The following is a 20,364-nucleotide window of genomic DNA, read 5'->3' on the forward strand; positions in this document are numbered from 1 at the left end:
TGAGTCGTTGAAATGACCTTTTCACTTACAGAGAATGGTGGTTGGAGGGGGAAAATATGGTCGAGCCACAAATGTTACAATTTTTCTGATTTCTGCTGATGTTTACTACTTCCCCAAATCCTCCACTAAAGTGATTCATCTTCCGGCTTCAGCCCTTCCGCAGAAGCCATTTACAAGCAACAAAGTTTGCTTTCAGAGCTAGAGCAATTAAGCTATGTGGAGAAGCCGGGACCGTTGTTGCAAAGCAGAGAGAGTCAAAGGGAGATTTACTGGAGCCTGCCAACATTTTGAAGGATTTATTTATTGAAATAAATCGTCTTCACACGGATGAGCATTGCATTTATACAAGTATAAAAGACTTAATAAAGGAAACAGTGTTGAGTGGCAAGTTTAAGAAGCAGGTAGTCCTCAACTTAAAACTGTGATCTGTTCTGACCCACCGGTCGTATCTTGAAGTGGACGCATGTCACAAATTCACTGTATCCGCTTTATCATTTATCAAATACAACATGGCGGCCACCAAGGCCAGCTCTCGCGAGAGGTTGGCCACCACTGACATAAGCACTATTTTCCATAGATAGGCCCCTACCTTCACCCCAGAAGTGTAATGTTTATGTTCTTTATTTTTTAAAAAATTAGTCACATGTACGGATGGCCGTAAGCCGCATAGGTTGTACGTCGGGGACTACCAACTTATGAGATGGAAGGGCGCAGCAGGACTTGGTGGTAACAAAATCACTTTCTATAGGGAATTAAATAAATGCTTGTGAAGGAAAGGGAGCCGTGTAAGAGATGTATGGAAAATGAGGCTGTGGGTAACTGTGACCGTCTCTAAGGGCTGAAGAGAGTGCCCTGGGATCCTCTCCCTCTACATCTTATGTCATAATGACATATCATGGATCATTGGAGCCAACCATACCTGTGAGAGTTGTTGAATAGTGAGCATTTTCTTTGATAATGATGTAAAAGGACAAATATTATGAATGTTGGATTTTAAGATGCCTCACTTTCCTTTCAGTTGTTGTGGGGACAGGAAAATACTCAAAAATAAATCTCAAAAGTCCAAAGTTCAGATTTATTGGCAGAGTACATATATACAATCCTGAGATTTTTTTTCCCTACGGGCCAAACAGAATTTCTAATGATCAGTAGTGCCAAAAAACTGTACTCAAAAAATGATAATTATATAAAATAGAGAAATGTAAACAATCTGGGGAATACAGAAAATAAATATTCAATACTAAATAATGTGCAAGGTTAGAGTCCTTAAGTGAGTCTCTGATTGAGTCTGTTGTTTAGGAGACTGATGGTGGAGGGGTTGCTGACTGATCTCGAACCTGGTGGCACGAATCGTGTGGGACCTGTACCGCTTTCCTGACGGCAGCAACCAGATCAGAGCAAGTCCAGGGTGAGGGGGATGCTTGATAATCGCTGCTGCTCTCCCACGTAGATTTTCTTCATGGTGGGGAGAGTTCTGCTTTTGATGTGTCCATGACCTTTTGCAGGGGCTTTCCGCTCATAGATATTGGTGCCCCCCCCCCCCCATACCAGGCTGCGTTGCAGCCGGTCAGCACGTGTCGAAGTTTTCCAAGGTGTCATACCAAACCTCCACAAACTCTTGAGAAAGTGGAGGCGCTAATGTGCTTTCTTCACGGTGACATTCATGTGTGAGGTCCAGGAAAAGTCCTCCGAGATGGTGACTCCCAGGAAATATAAATTTGCTCACCATCTCCATCTCTGATGATTAATGGATCATCCACCACTGGTTTTCCCCTCCTAAAGACTAACTCAAGGAAATACCAGCCACTATTATTGCTGGTAAGTAAACATACAGTAACAAAGAACTTGAAATATTCTGTAGAGCATCATTATTGAAGGACCATACTTCAAGTGTGATGACTTTACAAAAGAAACGAGCATTGAGAAACTGATAACACATATAAAAAATTCTGCATGAAGTGCTTCTCCACAAGCTGGTGACTCTAGGAATCCTGGGTTAGAGTTGGAAATGAATGACACATTGACTGGAACAGATTATATCTTGGGAACCAGAACAAATTAAAGCAGATGCCAGACGTCAGAAATAAAAGCAGAAATTGTGGCATCCATTAACTTTTCATTGGAGCTTTCTTCAAAATAACGGCATTTCTTGTGGCAGTCAAGCAAACTAGGGACAAGTTTTCTGTGAGCTATCTTGACAAATGTCTGGAGTTCTACCACTCCCAGTGTTGCATTGGTTTTCATTTCTCCCACTGGTAAGTCTGCTTGTTCTGACCCCTGCCACAATCCCTTCATGTTTCAGAGTGATTCCTTATCATCCCCACAATTTGTCTCACACGAGGCCTGGGTCTCCAAATCTTCAAAGCTTAATTCTCTTTTAACTGAATTTATCATCGCATTCCATCATAGCTAATGTTTTCTTCCATTTTCATATCTTCTGTATCACTGGAACTCCAATATATATGAATATATATTCACAGGTAAAACACAGGATTCTGTTGACACTGTGGTTAAGTGGAAAAAAAACACACATTTTGGAGAGACTCAGCACGTCAAGCAGTGCCTTTATATAGCAAATGGCTCCAGCCCGAAACGTTGCGATGTATCTTCACCTTTGCTATATAAAGGCACTGTTTGACTTGCTGAGTTACTCCAGCATTTGTGTGTTTTCTCATTGTTTCAAATGGTGATTATTCCCTTGATTTCCTGCCCTCTTCTTTTGCTTTCCACAAGTGGTGATGCAGGAGACCGCAGCTGCTTTAATATCGAGCAAAAAATAAACTGTTGGAGGAAGTTTTGTCCATTTCTCTCCATAGATGTTGCCTGACCCATTGAGTGTTCATTTTCCCCTTAATTCCCCTCATCCTTGCCTACATTGGTTCCCGGTCACCAAACATCCCAATTTAGGAATTATCATGCATCTTTAATATTCTACATAGTTTTAAGAATCCCCAAGTCTGTCACTTTTCTATGCCTGCAATGCAATCCAAGATCTCTGTTTCAGGGGATCAGACCTTTGAATTCCCCCTCGTGGGGTCCTAATTTGCAAGCCCCGCTTCAGAAACTGCTTGGCTGACACTAGTGTGGGCTATGGTGGCACCCAGATGAGAAATTAAACTGAGCTCTGTAGTGCAATCAATTACCACCCACAGACATGAAGCAAGAAGTCAAAGGCTTTATTAATCAAAAAACCAAGACATGCCTCTACATACTTACTGGCTCACATCCAAGGCAGGTATGAGGGCGGAGACTAGGGCTCTCGGCCTTTATTAGAGGATCATATGGGGAGGGGCTATAGGTACAGAAGGTGGGCCAGCCTGCCCAGCCCAGTGAGGACATACCGGACATGCCCACAGTACCATGTTCCACCAGAAGCTCCATTCTGGTAGATGACAGAAAATCCCATTCTTTTTTTTGGAAGAAAAGGCAGGGCAATCTCTAGTATTCTGATAATTCACTGTTGTTCCTGGGGCAACATTGGGTCACCTTCGAAGTGACCACGTTGCAACATTTGTTGATGATCTCATGTTATAAGGGGGACATATAAATGTTCCATGAATTGTTGCTCCCTCTTCAGCAATTTTAGGATGTCCAATCATAAATTCTCTCTCCAGCCTCTCCTCCCCTCTCTTTGTTTGGAACCCAAACCCCCACTTCTTTGTCAAGATTTTTTCCTCAGTCTCTTCTTTGGCTTGGTCTCCATTTATATCTCTCGATTCTGTGTTGATTTCCCCCTTTTCCCCACCACCCCCTCCCCTCCATGTAAGAATGTAAGAAGGGCATCAATCATCTCACTACCCAAGAAGGGTAGTGTGAACAGCCTCAACGACTACTGCCCAATAGCATTAACTTCTACTGTGATGAAATGCTATGAGACGCAAAATTAACATGTACCTAAGCAAAGATCTGTACCCACTGCAATTTGTCTATCATCACAATCGCTCCACAACAGATGCAATATCGCTGCCTCTCCACTCAGATCTGGATTACCTCGAAAACAGCAATCCATACAGACGACTGCACTTCATTGACTACAGCTTGGCCTTCAATACCATTATTCCCTCAGTGCTGGTTAAGGAGCTACAAACTCTAGGCCTCTGTACCCCCCTCTGCAACTGGATCCTTGACTTTCTCATCAGAAGGCCATTGTCAGTACGAATTGGAAACAACGTCTCCTCCTCACTGATCATCAACACAGGCACTCCCCAAGGATGCATGCTTAGCCCACTGCTCTACTCATTATACACCCACGACTGTGTTGCCAGGCACAATTCCATGCTATCTAGAAGTTTGCCAATGACACCACAGTTGTCGGATGAATCACCTACGGCAACGAGAAAGCGTACAGGAGGGAGATAGATTAGCTCATTGAATGGTGTCACGACAACAACCTTGCACTCAACGTCAGCAAAACCAAGGAGATGATTGTGAACTTCAGGATAAAGTCAGGGGAACATAACCCACTCCTCATCAAGGGCTTAGTAATGGAGAGGGTCAAGAACTTCAAATTCCTGGTGTCAACATCTCTGAGGATCTGTGCTGGAGTCTCCACATTGATGCAATCACTAAGAAAGCTCCCCAGTAGCTATACTTTGTGAGATGTCTGAGGAGATTCGATATGTATCCGAAGGCTCGTAAACTTCTACAGGTGTGCCATGGAGAGCATTCCGGCTGATTGCATCACTCTCTGGTACAGATGCACCAACTCTCAGGCCAAGAATAAACTCCAGATGGTTGTTAACTCAGCCTGCAACATCACAGGCACCAGACTTCACTCCATCGAGGACATCTACACGAGGCTTAAAAAAGAAGCCTCTATAGTCAAAGATACCCCCTCCCCCACCACCACCAGGCCACACTCTGCTACCTTCGGGGAAAATGTACAGGAACCTAAAGATGAGCAATCAGTGGCATGAAGACAGCTTCTTCCCCGCTGCCACAGATTCCTGAATAATCAATGAACAATAAAACACTGTCTTACTTTTCATACACTATTATTGTTATCTTTTTAATACAGTAATGTTGTAAGATGGTTATAATATGAATGTCTGCATCATGATGCTGTTGCAAAACACCGAATTTCTTGACTTGTTCATGACAACAAATCCTGATTCTGATTCTGAAAAGAGTTCACTCTGGAAGCTGTGGGTGGGAAAGGGTAATTGGGGAGACAAATGTCACATGATTCTCCGATGCATTGTTCAACCTCCCCTCAGGTTCATCTCCTTACCTGCGCTGAATTAATTTGTTCTCCAGACACCAGCACTGAGGGGAATTCCGGCTGAAGTTCCTGTTCCTGGCTTCCACCATTTGTCATTGCCAACTGAGACCAGGAACTGTGACTTTTCTTAGATAACTATCATCAGGAGAGAAAGTAAATACAAATATATTTAGTCAATATGCAGACTTCTGATGCTTTGTTGATTTAAAAGTCACTTGTTGCTTGAGAGACTGGCAGGAGACTGATTCAATCCCCCATTTATTCTTTTAGAATTCAGATTTCTTAGCAAGTCTCTCAGTGTATAGGAACTGTATCATGGATTTCACCCTCCTGTGAGGTGAAGTGAAGTCATTAGCTTTTTATTAGCTTCCCAATAACTAGTGGCCAACAAAATAAGAGACATGAATCCACAGTGTTTGAAAATAGGGTCTTTGGCATATCAAGTCCATCAAGATCTTCTTTACATTCGTCCCGTTTTATTCTCCAACCATTCTCCATGATTCTACCACTCACATTAGGAGAAATGCCTTTGAGCACAATGTGACACAATGAACCTACCAACCCATGTCTCTGGAGTGCCAACATTTGAGATGCATGTCTCGGGAACTTCACCAGGAATTCCCCTCGGAGCTGGTGTCCAGAGAGCCATTAATTCAGTGCAGGGTAGGAGACGAACCACAGGGTTCGTTGAACACTGCATCTGAGCATCATGAGACACAGTTAACCTACCAGCCCACGTCTCTGGGGTGAAACATGAACGTCTGCAGACGCAATGATTGTAGTAAAAACACAAAATTGCTGGAGGAACTCAGCAGGTCGCACAACATCCAATAGGAGGTAAAGATATATAAACAATGTTTCAGGCTTGAGCCCTTCAACATATGAATAAAAAGTAGGAAAGCATCTAAATAAAACAGCTGGGGAAGGAGGGAGGAAAGGGCAGGGGAAGAAGCACAAACCCACTGATAAAAAGAGATAATTAGACATGGATTGGAGGACAGGAGAGAATTGATTGGGGAAGGGGTGTGGCTCTGCAATAGTAGATCCGGAGAAAAGGAGACAGAATGGAAAGAGAAAGAGAGAGACGGAGCTAGGGGATCATTGGGATGGGGGAAGTGAACAGGGGGTGGGTGTGGGGGTGGCTAATAGGTACCGGAGAAGTCACTGTTAATGCCATCTGGTTGGTGGGTGCCCAGACCCTCCAATTTGGAGATGGTTTCAGTCTGGCAGTGCTTGAGACCACGGAGGAATATGTTGGCTTGGAAATGAGGCAGGGAATTGAAATGGGGTGGCTACGGGAGACAGAACAAAGATGCTCAATGAAGCCATATTCCAGTCTGTGTCCAACCTCTCCAATGTAGAGAAGACCACAGCGAGAGCACAGGATTCAGCAGACCACCCCTGCAGATTCACAAGTGAAGTGTTGTTTCACTTGGAAGGATGTTTGGGACCCAAACGGTGGTGATGGAGGTGGTGTGGGCAGATGTGTAGCATTTCTTGCACTCACAGCGGTACATACCAAGTGAGCAATGAGTGAGAAGGGATGACTGGACAGGGGAGTTATGGAGGGAGCGTTCCCCACGGAAGGCGGAGAGGAGAAGATGTGTCTGGTAGTGGGATCACATTGTAGATGGTAGAAACTACAGTCGGATGTGGAAGCTGGTAGTGAGGACAAGGGGAATTCTGTTCTTTTTGCACTTGGTGGCGGAGAGGGTCTGGGCAGATGTGTGGCTCAGGGACAAGTTGATGTAGTGGAGGGGAAGACATGCCTTTTGAGGAAGGAGGACATCTCAGATGGTCTTGTCCTGGGAGCAGATTCAATGGAGACGAAAGAATTGCGAGAAAGGAATGGAATCATTATAGGTGAGGGAAGAGGTGCTGTTGAGGTAACTATGGGATAAGTAAAATCACCAAGCTGGAGAAACACAGCAGGTCCAGCAGTGTCCTTTATATCGTCAAAGTGAAAATACATAACCGATGTTTCAGGCCTGAGCCCTTCATCAAGTTATGGAAAAATATCGGCATGCATCTGAACAAAAGAGTAGGAGGGAGTTGGGTGGTTTATAAAAAATTCCTGTTGAAGGTTTGTATCCTGAGATGAATGCAGTGGGATTGAGAGGGTGAAAGTGTTGCTAGAGATGGACAAAGTGAATGTGACATGTGGGAGAAACCAGGATCCAGATACAGAGCACTACAGGTCAGGTCGAACCTATATGGCCAGAATTCCACCACTGTAGTGGCAGCTACACAGATCCTGAAAGAACACACACAATCAGATGGGTTCACCTCAGGGAGCAGACTAGTTTATTGCAGGCTGCTGGGCTGCACTTATACTCCCAGCCTGGACCTGGCTGAGAACTCTGCTGGAGGGGGCTGACGTCACCCGGGCATCACGTGATCTGTGCAGGGTCTTGGAGAAAGGAAAAACCCCCGACGGTGTCATTCTGGCTGGCTGCCGTGCCGCGTGGCTTACAAGCGGGGCCGATTCACCTGCCTAGTGGTGAGCCGCCACACAGCCCCCCACAGAACCGGCGCCAACGTCCTTTTTTGCCGGGTGGCCTCGCTTCTTGGGCTAGGCTATGACCACAGGCTCGGTGGGATTGAGGTGTGCTGGCTTCAGCCTGTCCACGGTAAACAGCTCCCGCCTGCTGCCAATGTCCAGCATGAACGTAGAGCCGGAACATTGTACAACCCTGTAAAGCCCCTCGTACGGTTGCTGCAGAGGTGCCGTGGTCTGGCCCTGCTGAACGAAAACGTACTCCATGGAAAGCAGTTCACCGGAAACGTGAGATGGGTGGGTGCCATGCCTGGGCAGCAGTGGGGGTTCGAACGAGTCCAAGCGTGTGCTGAAGTGAGGAAGTAGTTTGTTCGGTGACCGCTGAGGATTGTGAGGTGTGTTGACGAACTCACCAAGTAGTGCCAGCTGCGCACCATAGACCAGCTCAGCTGATGATGCCAGCAGATCTTCCTTGGGAGTGGAGGGGATGCAGTTCGTCTGCCCACTCGGGACCGATGAGGCAGGCCATGAGTGCTGACTTAACGTGGTGGTGCAGACATTCGACCAGTCAATTGGCCTGCAGGTGGTATGCCGTGGTGCGGTGTAGCTGGATCCCCAACCTGTTGGCGAGCTGTGCTCACAGGCTGATGTGAACTGGATGCCCTGATCGCTGGTGAGGCGAGTCAGGACACTGAACCAGGTGACCTAACCATGCAACAGTGCTCGGGAGCAGGAATCGCTGGAGACATCTGTCTACAGGATCGCCTCGGGCAGCAAGTGGTGCAGTCCACCATCGTAAACAGGTAACGGTTGCCCTGGGAAACGGGTAAGGACCCGACAATGTCCATGTGAATGTGGCTAAACTGTTCCTGGGCATTCTCGAACTCCTGTACAGGCGCCCTGGTGTTCCTGTGCACCTTGGACATCTGGCAATGGGTGCATGTTCTGGCCCAGCCCGCGATCTGCTTCCGCAGCTCATGCCGTATGAACCGTTCTGCCTGATGGACCTGATGGACGGATGTGAAACGTCGTGGATGTGACGGAAGACCTGCCTGCACCACTGCTGGGGAATCACTGATCGCGGGGTGCCCCTGGAGATATCGCACAGGATGGTGCCTTCGCCGCTCAGAGTCGGGAGATCTGGGAACCTCAGGCCAGTGATGGCGGTCTTGAAGGCCCTCGTCTCCTCATCAGACTTCTGGTCCCAGGCGAGCTGGTCGAAGTCGAGGCTGGGCATCAGCGCGCAGATGGCCGGTCGCGAGAGTGCATCGGCAATCACATTGTCCTTCCTCACCTTGTGCTGAATGTCGGTGGTAAACTCCGACACGAAGGAGAGGTGACACTGCTGGCGGGCCGACCAGGGATCTTTTGCCATCGCGAGCACCTGGGTGAGTGGTTTGTGGTTGGTGAAGTTGGTAAAAGTCCTGCCCTCCAAAAAATAGTGGAAATGCCGCACCACCAGGTACATTCCCAGTAACTGACGGTCGAAGACACTATACTTGTGTTCCAGCGGGCGGAGCAGGCGGCTGAAGAATGCCAGCAGCTTCCAATGTCCATTCACCTGTTGCTCCAGGATGGCACCGATGGCTATGGCAGAGGCATCGACAGAGAGTGCCGTATGCATGTCAGTGTGCGGGTGGGCGAGCATGTTGGCCTTAGCGAGGGCATCCTTGGTGGCCTCGAATGCGGTGCAGGCTTCTGGGGTCCAAGCAAGTGTTTTGTGCTTGGCTGCAATGAGGGCGAATAGCGACTGCATGATGACACTGGAACTTCTGGGATGAAGCGGTTGTAAAAGTTGACATTACCTACGAACTCCTGCAGCCCCTTGAGGCTGTCTGGGCATGGGAACTCCCTGATAGAGGCGACCTTTGCAGGGGTGGGCGTGGCTCCTTCGGCCGTGATGGTATGGCCCAGGAACTGCATGGACTCTTTCCCGAATGGGCACTTGGACGGGTTGATGGTAGGGCCGAAGTCGGCCAGCTGGGAGAAAAGGGCGCAAAGGGGTACCTTGTGTTGCCCCCAGTCCTTGCTGGCAATGAGGATGTCGTCCAAATAAATAAAGACAAAATCCAAGTCCCTGTCCACAGAGTCCATGAGGCGCTGGAAGGTCTGAGCAGCGTTCTTGAGCCTGAATGGCATGTGCAGGAATTCGGACAAACCAAAGTGGGTGATGATGGCCGTCTTGGGTATGTCCTCAGGGTGCACCAGGATCTGGTGATATCCATGCATCAGCTCAACCTTGGAGAAAACCCTCGCACCTTGCAGGTTGGCTGTAAAGTCTTGGATGTGAGGGATGGGGTAACGGTCAGGAACTGTTGCCTTGTTGAGCCGTCGATAGACTCCGCAGGGACACCAGCTGCCGGAGGCTTTCAGGACCAGGTGGAATAGTGAGGCCCATGGGCTGTCAGACCACTGAATGATCCCCAGTTCCAACAGGTGCAAAAACTCCTTCGCCACCTGGAGCTTGTCAGGTAGGAGCTGGCGTGCCTTGGCGTAAACTGGTGGGCCCTGGGTGGGGATGTGGTGGAACACCCCTTGGCGCGGCGAGGCAACAGAGAATTGTGGCTTGAAAAATGTCGGGAACTTGTCCAGGATTCACTGAAACTCGCCTCTGGGCATGCTGATCGTGGCCATCTATGGTTGCTCCGAGTGGGAGGCGTTGAGATGAACAGCCTAGAAGGTACAGGCATCCACCAGGCGCCTACCTCGAATGTCCACCAGAAGCCCGTGTACGAGGAGGAAGTCTGCACCCTGGATGGCGGTCGGAAGGGACGAGATGGTGAACCTCCACGCAAAATTTAGTTGGCTGATCTGGAAATGGACTGTCTTGTCTCCATACGTCCGGATTTCTATTGCATTGGCCGCATGGAAGGGAGGTCCACGAGGTCGGTACCTGGACTCAATGGCCATGGCCGGGATGACGCTGATCTGGGTTCCAGTGTCAATGAGGAACCGCCGACTGTTGACTGAGTCTCACAGGTAGAGGAGGCTGTGTGCTTGGACAGCCACCGCAGCCATTAACAGCGGCCGGCCTGCTCGTTTCCCTGGAACGAACAGGGCTGACGACACTTCCAAGCCTTGGCTCTCCAGTGCTGGTGGTAGAAGCAGAGCCCTGGAGCGGATACTGTGGCCTTGGTTATGCTCTTGGGGGCCCCTGCAGGGGCCGGATGCTCTACCACAGCGCTAGGGGCAGGCTTGGTATGGTCGAGCACGTGCCTTGTGACCTGCTGGGCTGCTGAGCCCTCTGGGAATCGTGTGAGCCATAGGTCTTGGCCCTTCTGGGTGACATTCCTCAGGTCGGTGATGCTCTCCTGGAGCAGCAGCAGCCAGATGTCCCCAGGGATATGGTCAAGGAAAATGAGCTAGAAGAGTGGGCAGTTGATGTGATCAGCCATGAATGTGAGCATCTCGTCCATCAGGACAATCGTGGACCTGTTCCCCAGGGCGTCTAGGTGCAGGATCCGAGCAGCACGTTGGTGCCTGGATAGTCCGAGGGATCTGGTAAGCATTCACTTGATGGTCTCGTATTTGTCTTCGGCGGGTGGGTGCTGAACGAGGTGCAGCATGCGTCTGGTGGTGTCCTGGTCCAGGGCAGCGACCTCATGGTAGAATTTGGTCGTGTTGGACGAAATCTGGCGGAGGTGAAACTGAACCTCTGCGTGGTTGAACCAGGTTTCTGGCTCCTGAACCCAGAATTCAGGCAGTTTCACGGCTATAGCGCTGATCCCAGGCTCCTGATGGGTTCAAAGACATTTGAACCAGTCGGGGTCACCAATTGTAGCGGCAGCTACACCTGCTCCTGAAAGAACACACACAACCAGACGGGTTGAGCTCAGTGAGCAGACTGGTTTATTGCAGGCTGCTGGGCTGTACTTATACTCCCAGCCCGGACGAACCAGGCTGAGAACCGCGCTGGAGGGCACTGACATCACCCGGGCTTCACGTGGTCCCCCAGCGCGGGCTTATGAGCCCCGTGCTGGGAGGAAAGGAAAACCCCCAATGGCGCCATTTTGGCCGGCTGCCCCGTCTTGTGGCTTACAAGTGGCGCCGGTTTGCTTCCCTCGTGGTGAGCCGCCACACAGCCCCCCCCCCCCCTCCCAGAATTGGCACCAATGTCCTTTGTCGCTGAGTGGCCTCACTTCTTGGGCTGAGCAATGACCATGGGCTCGGTGGGATTGAGGTGTGCTTCAGCCTGTCTATGGTAAACAGCTCCCGCCAATGTCCAGTGTGAATGTCGAGCCGGAACGCTGCACAACCCTGTACATTAATTTTAAAAATTACCATCACTTTATGTTTTTGAGATTGATAACTAACACTGGTCAGCATCTAAAATGGTTATTAAATGCATTTCTCTGAAATTTACATATTTCCTTTGACTGTGAGATGCCATTAAGACAGCTTAAAATTAACAAAAAGCAAAACTTGAAATGTTGGCAAATGATTGCTCAACTACATTTGTTGCTTCCCGTTAAACAAAACCCATGCCTGTCTGCAGAGAGACCTGGAGAACATTCAGGCAAGGGCTGATGAGTGAAAAGCAACATTAAAACCACTAAAAACAAGCAGCCAAAGGGCATCTCCAGTGAAAGAGCAATAACCCGGTATTGGCTTTGTTATTGCCTAGTGTCGTACCGTCGACATCCCGGCTGTTACCTATTGACCAGAAATTCTCCTAGATCACCCACTATCACTTCAAAAACAAGTCACGGGTATTATTTGGCAAGTAGCTCACCTTCTGATTTTCCACTGTCCCAGAGGCAGTGTGATGAAACCCTCTCCTCTAGCCTGGTAAAGGGCACCACCAACAGCATTGAAGAAGCTCGCACCATCCAGGAAAAAATTGCCTGCTTGATGGGTATTCCATCCAGCATTCCATTTATTCCATCCGCCACTGATTGTAGTGTGTCCATGATATTTGCTTGCTCAAATTACTCCAACAGCACCACAACTTCCATCAAGAAGAACAAAGGCATCTGGTACTGGAGAAAATGACCTGATCTGGCTTGGAAATGGTTATTGCACCGAATAAGCAGACAACACAAGTGGTAACCTTGGTCAACGCCTTACTGTTAAACTCTATGTACAATGGGAGCTTCGAGTAGTGGCGTCTGGTATCAGCCAAGCTCTGTTTTCAACCACCGTGCCTCGCGGGGAGTCGCGCATGCAAGGCAGCGCTGTGGCGAGAAGGGTGGCTGCAATGCAATCGCAGTGGGCGTAGAGCAGCTGATGGGAGCGCTGTCCTCAGAAATGTATCTTCATTACTGGGTATGAATCCTGAAATTCCTTACCCAAGTAGCAGGATGGGATTATCTTCAGTCGAAAGACTGCAATGGTTGAAGAGGTTTGTTTGGCACCACTTTCTCAAGGATAATTAGGCATGGGCTATTACTGTTGGCCTTTCGAGTGACATTCAAATCCTAAACAATGAATTAATACGCATATTAAGGCTACATAATACACAGGATTTATATATGAAATTAAATGGCTATTACATGCCACTGCTACTTTTAGGTTATGCTTGTTAAGTTTAATTGTTTTTTTCTAACTCACGTTGAGAAGAAAGAAATACAAACCAAAGGGACTGTATCACTTTTTAAGCAAGATGAAACAGTAAATGACCTTTCAAATTCAGAAGTGTTCTGACAGAGAGAACAAGAATAAGAAGAACTTATGTGAGACCATGTCCGAGCCTCTGGACAAAATTAGTTAGAGCTTGGACTTGTGGTGAACATGGCAGGTTGGTCAGAGACCCAGCTTCCGAGGGAATGAGTAGGAGATTGGGGCATTGAAGGCACACACACTCTCTCTCTCTTTTTCTTTCTCTTTTAGGTGTTGTGCTTGTGAAAGATCCACATAGATGTAAAGGGTCTTTATTCAGCAAAAACATTCTGGAAAACATCCCTCTCTGACACACAGTGGAGAAGCTCTGGAGAATCTCTCTCAACTCAAACAGTATACTGAATATTTTATACTCGAAGAGTTAAGATAACAGTGAGTAAATACAGATTCAATAGTCACAGTGACAGTTTACTTCAACATTCTTGGTCTGGACATATGGCTCCAGAGAATTAAACGTCCACAATGGGAGCAGATTTGACAGACATATGATAGCACTTTGTTGGGAAATCAGACACACAAAACAGCTGTTTTTTACCATTGCAGATAATGGTTCCTATTCATGTAGTTATCCTTGTTGTAGATTGAGGACTGGTTCTTGTGGATATATACTGGTTGAACCACCTGTCCCATTACTCCTGAAAGATGTTTAATGCCTGGCAATCAGACATGGGTGCTGATCAGCACGGAACTTCCTGCAGACACTGAGGAACATGGGCTTGATGATTACTATGAAGTGGTTGCCTGAGCAGACTGTGCAGATCATCTGGCAGAATGCCTCATCACCAGAACACACCAACAAGCACCAAGACCCTGCTCGGCCACCAGTGAGTGGAGCCCTCCCAGTTAGATCTGTTCTGAACAACTGGAGTATCGCTCCCTTTGCACATTACCCTTAAGAAGACAGTCACCAAAGTTCCAAATTTGGATTTATTGTCAGAGTACATTCATGCCATCACTTACAACACAGAGATTCTTTTTCCTGCAGTCGAGGCAGAATTTCTATTTATCAGTAACTGGGGGTGCAAGATAAATTCTATCAAAAAGAAAGAGCAAATATTTGAATGGAAAAATATCACACTGAGGCTGACAAGTGAAGTCATAGCCAACATGAAAGCAAAAGAGAGGGCATACAAGGAAGTAGAAATTAGTGGATTGGGGAAGTTTTAAAAAACTTATAGAAGGTAACTAAAAAAAAAACTCACAAATAGGGAAAAGATGAAAATAAGCGAGAAAATAATATCAAAGAAGATAAGTAATGCTTCTTCAAAATTTTAATGATTTGGATTACAGTATAAATGGCCGAGTTTGCAGATAGTGTAAAGGAAACATGAAAGCTGCAGAAGGACTGGGGGAGATTAGGAAAATAAACAAAGAAGAGGTAAATGAAATATAATTTTGAAGAATAGATTATAAAAGCAGGGATGTAATGGTGAAGGTTTATAAGGCACTGGTGAAACCTCACATGGAGTATTGTGAGCAATTTTGGGCTCTTCATTTAAGAAAAGATGTGCTGAAGTTGGAGAGGGTTCAAAGGAGATTCACGAGGATGATTCTGGGAATGAAAGGGTTATCATATGAGGAGTGTTGGACAGCTCTTGGCCTGTATTCGTTAGAATTTGTGAGAATGAGGAGAATCTCATTGAAACATTTTGAATATTGAAAGGCATGGACAGATTAGATGTAGAGAGGTTATTTTCCATGGTGGGAGAGTCTAGGACAAGAGGGCACAAGTTCAGGTTGTAGGGTGTCCACTTAGAATGAATATGTTGGAATTTCTTCAGCCAGAGAATGGTTAAACTGTGGAATTTGTGTCTGCAAGCAGTTGTGGAGGCTAGATCACTAGGTGTATTCAGGGCCGAGATTGATAGGTTCTTGATTAGCCAGGGCATCAAAGGCTGTGGGGAGAAGGCCGGGCAGTCATGCTGACTGGGAAAATGGATCAGCTCATGATTAAATGGCAGGGTAGACTCAAATGTTCTGAATAACCTATTTCTACTCCTATGTCCTATGTTCTGAAGGTCCTCCAAGGTAGTAACTCCCAGGGTTTTCCCAGTTTCTCCATCTCTGATCCCTGCATCGTACACCTCTGGTTTTCCCTTCTGAAAGTCCTCTATCAGCTCTTTGTTTTGGTGACATTGAGTGTGAGGATGTTGTCATGGCACCCAACAGCCAAGTCTTCAGTCTCCTTCCTGTAGGCTGACTCGTAACTCCTTCTTGTCCATCTCTGTCCTTTCTGTCTGACACTCTCTGTTTCAGTCTCTCCTTCTCCCTCCAACTATTTCTCTCACTATTTCTGTCTTTATGTCTCTTCACTGTCTCCACCTCTACATCTGTCTTTTTCTCTCTCTCTTGCTTTCATTCTGTCCATCTATATTTGTCCCTTTTTCAGCCTTTGTGTGTCTATTCCTCTCTTTCCATGTCTCTTGCTCCCTCTTTCTCATTCTTTCTTTTCTCTTTGAATGTCGGTCTGACTCTACTTTTTATATTCTTAATTCAAGTTCGTTGTTTTTTTAAATCATCTGTATATATACAGCCCGATGAAACAGCATCTCCCTTGTCCATAGTTCACACACAAAAACACACAATGATGCATAATGATCAAATAAATAATTAAAAAATTAGAAAATACATAAATAAGATATCTTTCTATTTTTTATTTATTTATATATTTGGGATAATTTTCATGGTTGCAGGATACCGTTCTTCATTCTTACTACCCGTGGGAAGGAGCTATTCCCCAGCCTGACAGTCCTGATTTTTATGCTTCTATACCTTTTTCTTTGATTGTAGTAGGTTGAAGATGCCGGATGGAAAGGGTCTTCTAGAATTCCTTGAGCCCTATTTAGACAGTGCTCCTTGTGGAGGAAAGGAAGTTCTGTGCCGATATCTGGTCTGATGCTTTACAGCACCATAACACATAATATTGCAGCCAGACAGGACACTCTCAATTGTGTATCAAGACAGAGGCCCGGTAGCCTTGCCCTCCTCAGCCTCTAGTTTTGAGCCTTCCTGATTAATGATGGGGTGTTGTTAAGCCCAGGATAGGTCATTCTTTATATGCACACCAAGGAACTTTGTTCAATCTGCATTAATATCATTCATGTGTAGCGGAAAATGGTAGATATTTGTTCTCCTGAAGTTCACAATCACCTCCTTTGTCTTTCCGCATTGAGACACAGGTTGTTGTTCTCGCACCAGTTTACGAGCCATTCAACCTCCTCCCTGTAATCCAACTCATCATCGTTGCTGATGAGACCAGCTACCGTTGTATCATTCACAGATTTGATGATTGTGTTGGAACTGAATCTGGGAAAGCATTCATTAGTCAGGAGCGTGGACAGAGCACACAGCTCTGAGGTGTGATGGGGCTTGAGGTTTTGCTGCCAACCTACAGGCAGACTGTGGTCTTTCCATAAAGAAGACCACAATCCGGGTGCAGAGAGGGTGTTGCCTTGCAGCTAGGACAGTTTATCCACCAGCCTCTGAGGTTACGATCATGTTAAATGCCGAGCTGAAGTCAATATAAAACAACCTGACATAGAAGGCATCATTCTCTCGGTGGGTCAGGAAGTAGCGGAGGTTCAAAGTTATTGCATAATCTGTGGACCAGTTTGGACGGTAGACAAACTGGAACAAGTGCAATGTCGCTGGAAGGTGCACTTTGATGTATTCCCTTCACCTGCTGCTCAAGGAGCCACTGGGTAGTGGTCATTTAGTCTGTTTACCGTTACTTTCTTGGACAGTGTGATGACAGTGCCTGCCTTGAAACCTGTGGAGACAGTGGACTGCTGTAGTGAGATGCTGGAGCTGTCCATTATGACCTCTGTCAGCTGGGTCACACAGTCCTTCAGCACACGACCAGCTTGGTATCTGCACCTGCTGCTTTGTATAGGTTCACACTGGAAAGGATCTTAACCACCTTAGCCATGGCTATGCAGGGTGTCTCTTCTTCACGGAAGACGAGGCTTTCTTTGATGTCACCTTGTTTTTTTTCTCATCGAATCATGTAGAAGGTACTAAACCTGTCAGGAAAGTGTTAATTGATTACTCACTGAGGCTACTGTCTCTGATGAACTCTGTTGTTCATTTGATCAATTGACCTGGCTTTGGCAGTGGGGTTTAGATGTAGGCTTTTAAAGGGGATATTTTGTGGAGTGAATGGCCATAGTAATGGAGTCTGCATATAAATAATGATTCTTTTGGTACTCAGAATGGATAGGAAAATGAAAAGGGGGTAATTTCATTAATCGAAGCAGTATCAATTGTCATAATATTTTGATGGTGTGGTTTCAGATACAGTCTGAATTGATGTTAACCCAAGATTAGGAAGATCCTTTGCTATTTAATATGAGCCACGTTAATATTATTCTTTGGTTTCTAAGTGAAGAGATACAGGTATGTGATAGTGGGCGATTTTATTTCAGTACGTTTATTTTTAATGCCCTACCTTTTTACACTAATTTGTGCTTCTTTCAGGAGCCAGTTTCACTGAAGAGAGTAAAGTAGAGCGTCTTCACATTTATGCTGGCAAACAAATCATTAAGTTTGTCAAGTATCTGACGATGACAGTAACACTCTTGAAAGGCATCTTGCAAGTGGGTCTACTCACTCATGCATCAGGGTAAATGTATTGCACTCGATTAACACAGTTCAATTGTCAGGTAAGAAGGCGTGACCTGGAATCGGGAACAAGATAAATTAGGCACACCCATGATAATTAAGAAGGGATTCAAGGGGTATAATCTCAGGTGAAAAGTAATGAAGGCAAATGAGCGAGATGGTGGCAGACTCCATTTTCCCACCAAGTTTTATGGTTCAGCCAAACTCATCACTAGCTTTGCCTTGTATACAAGAAGTAACTTCCTCAATATTTACAGTGACAAAGACCAGGAATAGGGGAGAAAGCCAGCAGTTTCATACCAGAGAATCTAGTCCAGTGGTTCTCAACCATTTTCTTTCCACTCATATACCACTTTAAGTAATCTCTCTGCCATTGGTGCTCTGTGATTAGTAAGGGATTTCTTAAGGTGGTATGTGAGTGGGAGGGGAAGGATGAAAATCACTGCTCTAGACTCAATTGTTACTGAAACATTTTGCTTGAGAAAAATTGTCATTGGCCCATTTCCTATGGAGTTATGAAACCATGCACATAACGAGTCAATAAGATACAATTAAAACAGTGGTTTTCAAACTTTTTCTTCCCACCCACAGACCATCTTAAGCAATCCCTTAGTAATCACAGAGCACCTATGGCAAAGGGAATGCTTAAAGTGGCAAGTGAGTGGAAAGAAAAAGGTTGAGAACCATGGTCTAAGGTCACCTGTAGAAACAATCACCCAGGAGATGATTTTCTGGTGTTTGCAAAAGTGCATGTGACTAAATATCAGGTGACTCAGATTTGCCAAAAATCATGTGTGTGATTAGCCTATGTGATTGTTGTCGAGAGGTATGATAAAGAAAGGCTGCTTGAGATTGAGTATACAGTTCCCACACAGAGTGAGTTAATATACTTGGTGGCAAACTTAAAGCATGTAGTATTAAACAGGTAGAACTGGTTACCAATCCGAATGTTCAGAGTACTAGTGAGTGGATTTGAAGTGTACAGTTGTGATAAACTGCTGTATGTATATATTTGTCTGTTTGGACACACCCATTGGCTGACTGTACCTGTGGTTCCTCCCACAGGCTCCAGAATATTCCACAGCCCCCTTCCCAATGCAGAACAGTCGAGCAGCATGGATGTGCTTTTGTTCTAAAGTTAATAAAAGCCTATCAGTTCATTCAACTTCATTCTTTTAGGGTTACTGATGGTAATATCAACAGTCATGGTTCCCAGTCAATGGCACTGCTCTTTATGGCATGGCTGGCACCAGGAGGAGGGGGCATGCATGGGCATTGCTCCTCCAAATGAGGTATTGTGCCCCCCCCCCCACCCGCACCTCGTGATATAAGCATGAGGGTCTGTGTGATACATTGGAGGGAGGGGGAAGTGCGTCACACCGAGGTCCATGACGTTAAAGCAAACTCCCTGAGAGAGTCTTCGAACCTCAGTTTTTGCCCCCCCCCAATTATACATTCTGATGCTGACCTGCTTTTTGGTTAATGCCCTGGACTTGATTTACAATTTCAAATTTACAGATGATTCAAAATTCAGAACTCTGCAGGCAAGCAGTAAGAGACCTCAAATGGGTGCATGCTAACGGAATGAGCAGGGGAAATGTTCATTGGTACCTTTTGGTAGCAGGAATGGTGAATGTAAGCATTTGATACCATTTAATGTGGATGCTGGAACAAATAAACCTTAGTATTTATGTAGTCATTGATATGATGGATTCAATGACAATACTGATAACAAAGTACATGGCATTATTAATAGGATAGCAGGACAAAAGCAGAGAGGTCCTGATTTTAAGGTCTCTTATGCAATATTCTCTTCCGTTCTGTGCACCATACTTTAGGAAGAATATCAAGAACCTGGGAAGCATGCCTGGACAAGTTTCTAGGGAAGATGGATTTTTAAAAAATTATCGGTCTATCATGGGTACACAGGGGATGATAGTAAAAAATAAAATAAATTAATAGTCTAAACATGGGTGGTCTGGAGAGATATATATATGTAATAGTGGATCCTGTGTAAATGTTGACCCTCCTTTTGGCCTAAAAATCACATATTTTCCATATATCATGTGCAAAATTCGACCACCTAATTTTTGGCCCCAAAATAGCTTATTTTCTAGACATTGCGTGTAAAAAAAATTGGCACGGAAATATAAAAAAGCATCAGCTTTTTGCAGCTCAACTTGCAGACAGCGCTCGTGGTTTGCCTCCGTTTTGTTTCAGAAAAGAAACAACAAGTACGCAGCAGCATTTAAGCTAAAAGTTATCAATATTGCTGAAGACAAACAACTGTGTTGCAGGAAGAGGAATTTGTGTGTCGGAGGAACTTGTGAACGACTGGAGAAAGATATCAAACAAACTTCAGACAGTGCCGAAAATAAAGTATGCTGCCAGAGGTAAACATAGCAAG

General features: G+C 45.9%; 1 protein-coding gene across 10 annotated transcripts in view; it reads left to right on the top strand.

Moving 5' to 3' along the window:
• LOC138742262 (N-acetyl-beta-glucosaminyl-glycoprotein 4-beta-N-acetylgalactosaminyltransferase 1-like) overlaps positions 1-20,364 on the top strand; it is a 710,446-nt gene that overhangs the window by 153,677 nt on the left and 536,405 nt on the right. For 2 of the 10 annotated variants that reach the window (XM_069896424.1, XM_069896434.1), the window contains 2 exons: positions 13,548-13,709; positions 17,814-17,958. The exons of 4 other annotated variants lie outside the window; for them this stretch is intronic. In XM_069896424.1, the coding sequence (XP_069752525.1) occupies positions 17,949-17,958 (10 nt within the window). In that variant the 5' untranslated portion in view covers positions 13,548-13,709; positions 17,814-17,948. Of the gene's footprint in view, positions 1-13,547; positions 13,710-17,241; positions 17,351-17,654; positions 17,733-17,813; positions 17,999-20,364 lie in introns of those variants that run through there. 4 more of the 10 variants (XM_069896459.1, XM_069896443.1, XM_069896450.1 and 1 more) reach the window with 4 other exon arrangements.

The sequence above is a fragment of the Narcine bancroftii genome, chromosome 1 (assembly GCF_036971445.1).
Source record: "Narcine bancroftii isolate sNarBan1 chromosome 1, sNarBan1.hap1, whole genome shotgun sequence".
Classification (NCBI taxonomy): Eukaryota; Metazoa; Chordata; class Chondrichthyes; order Torpediniformes; family Narcinidae; genus Narcine; species Narcine bancroftii.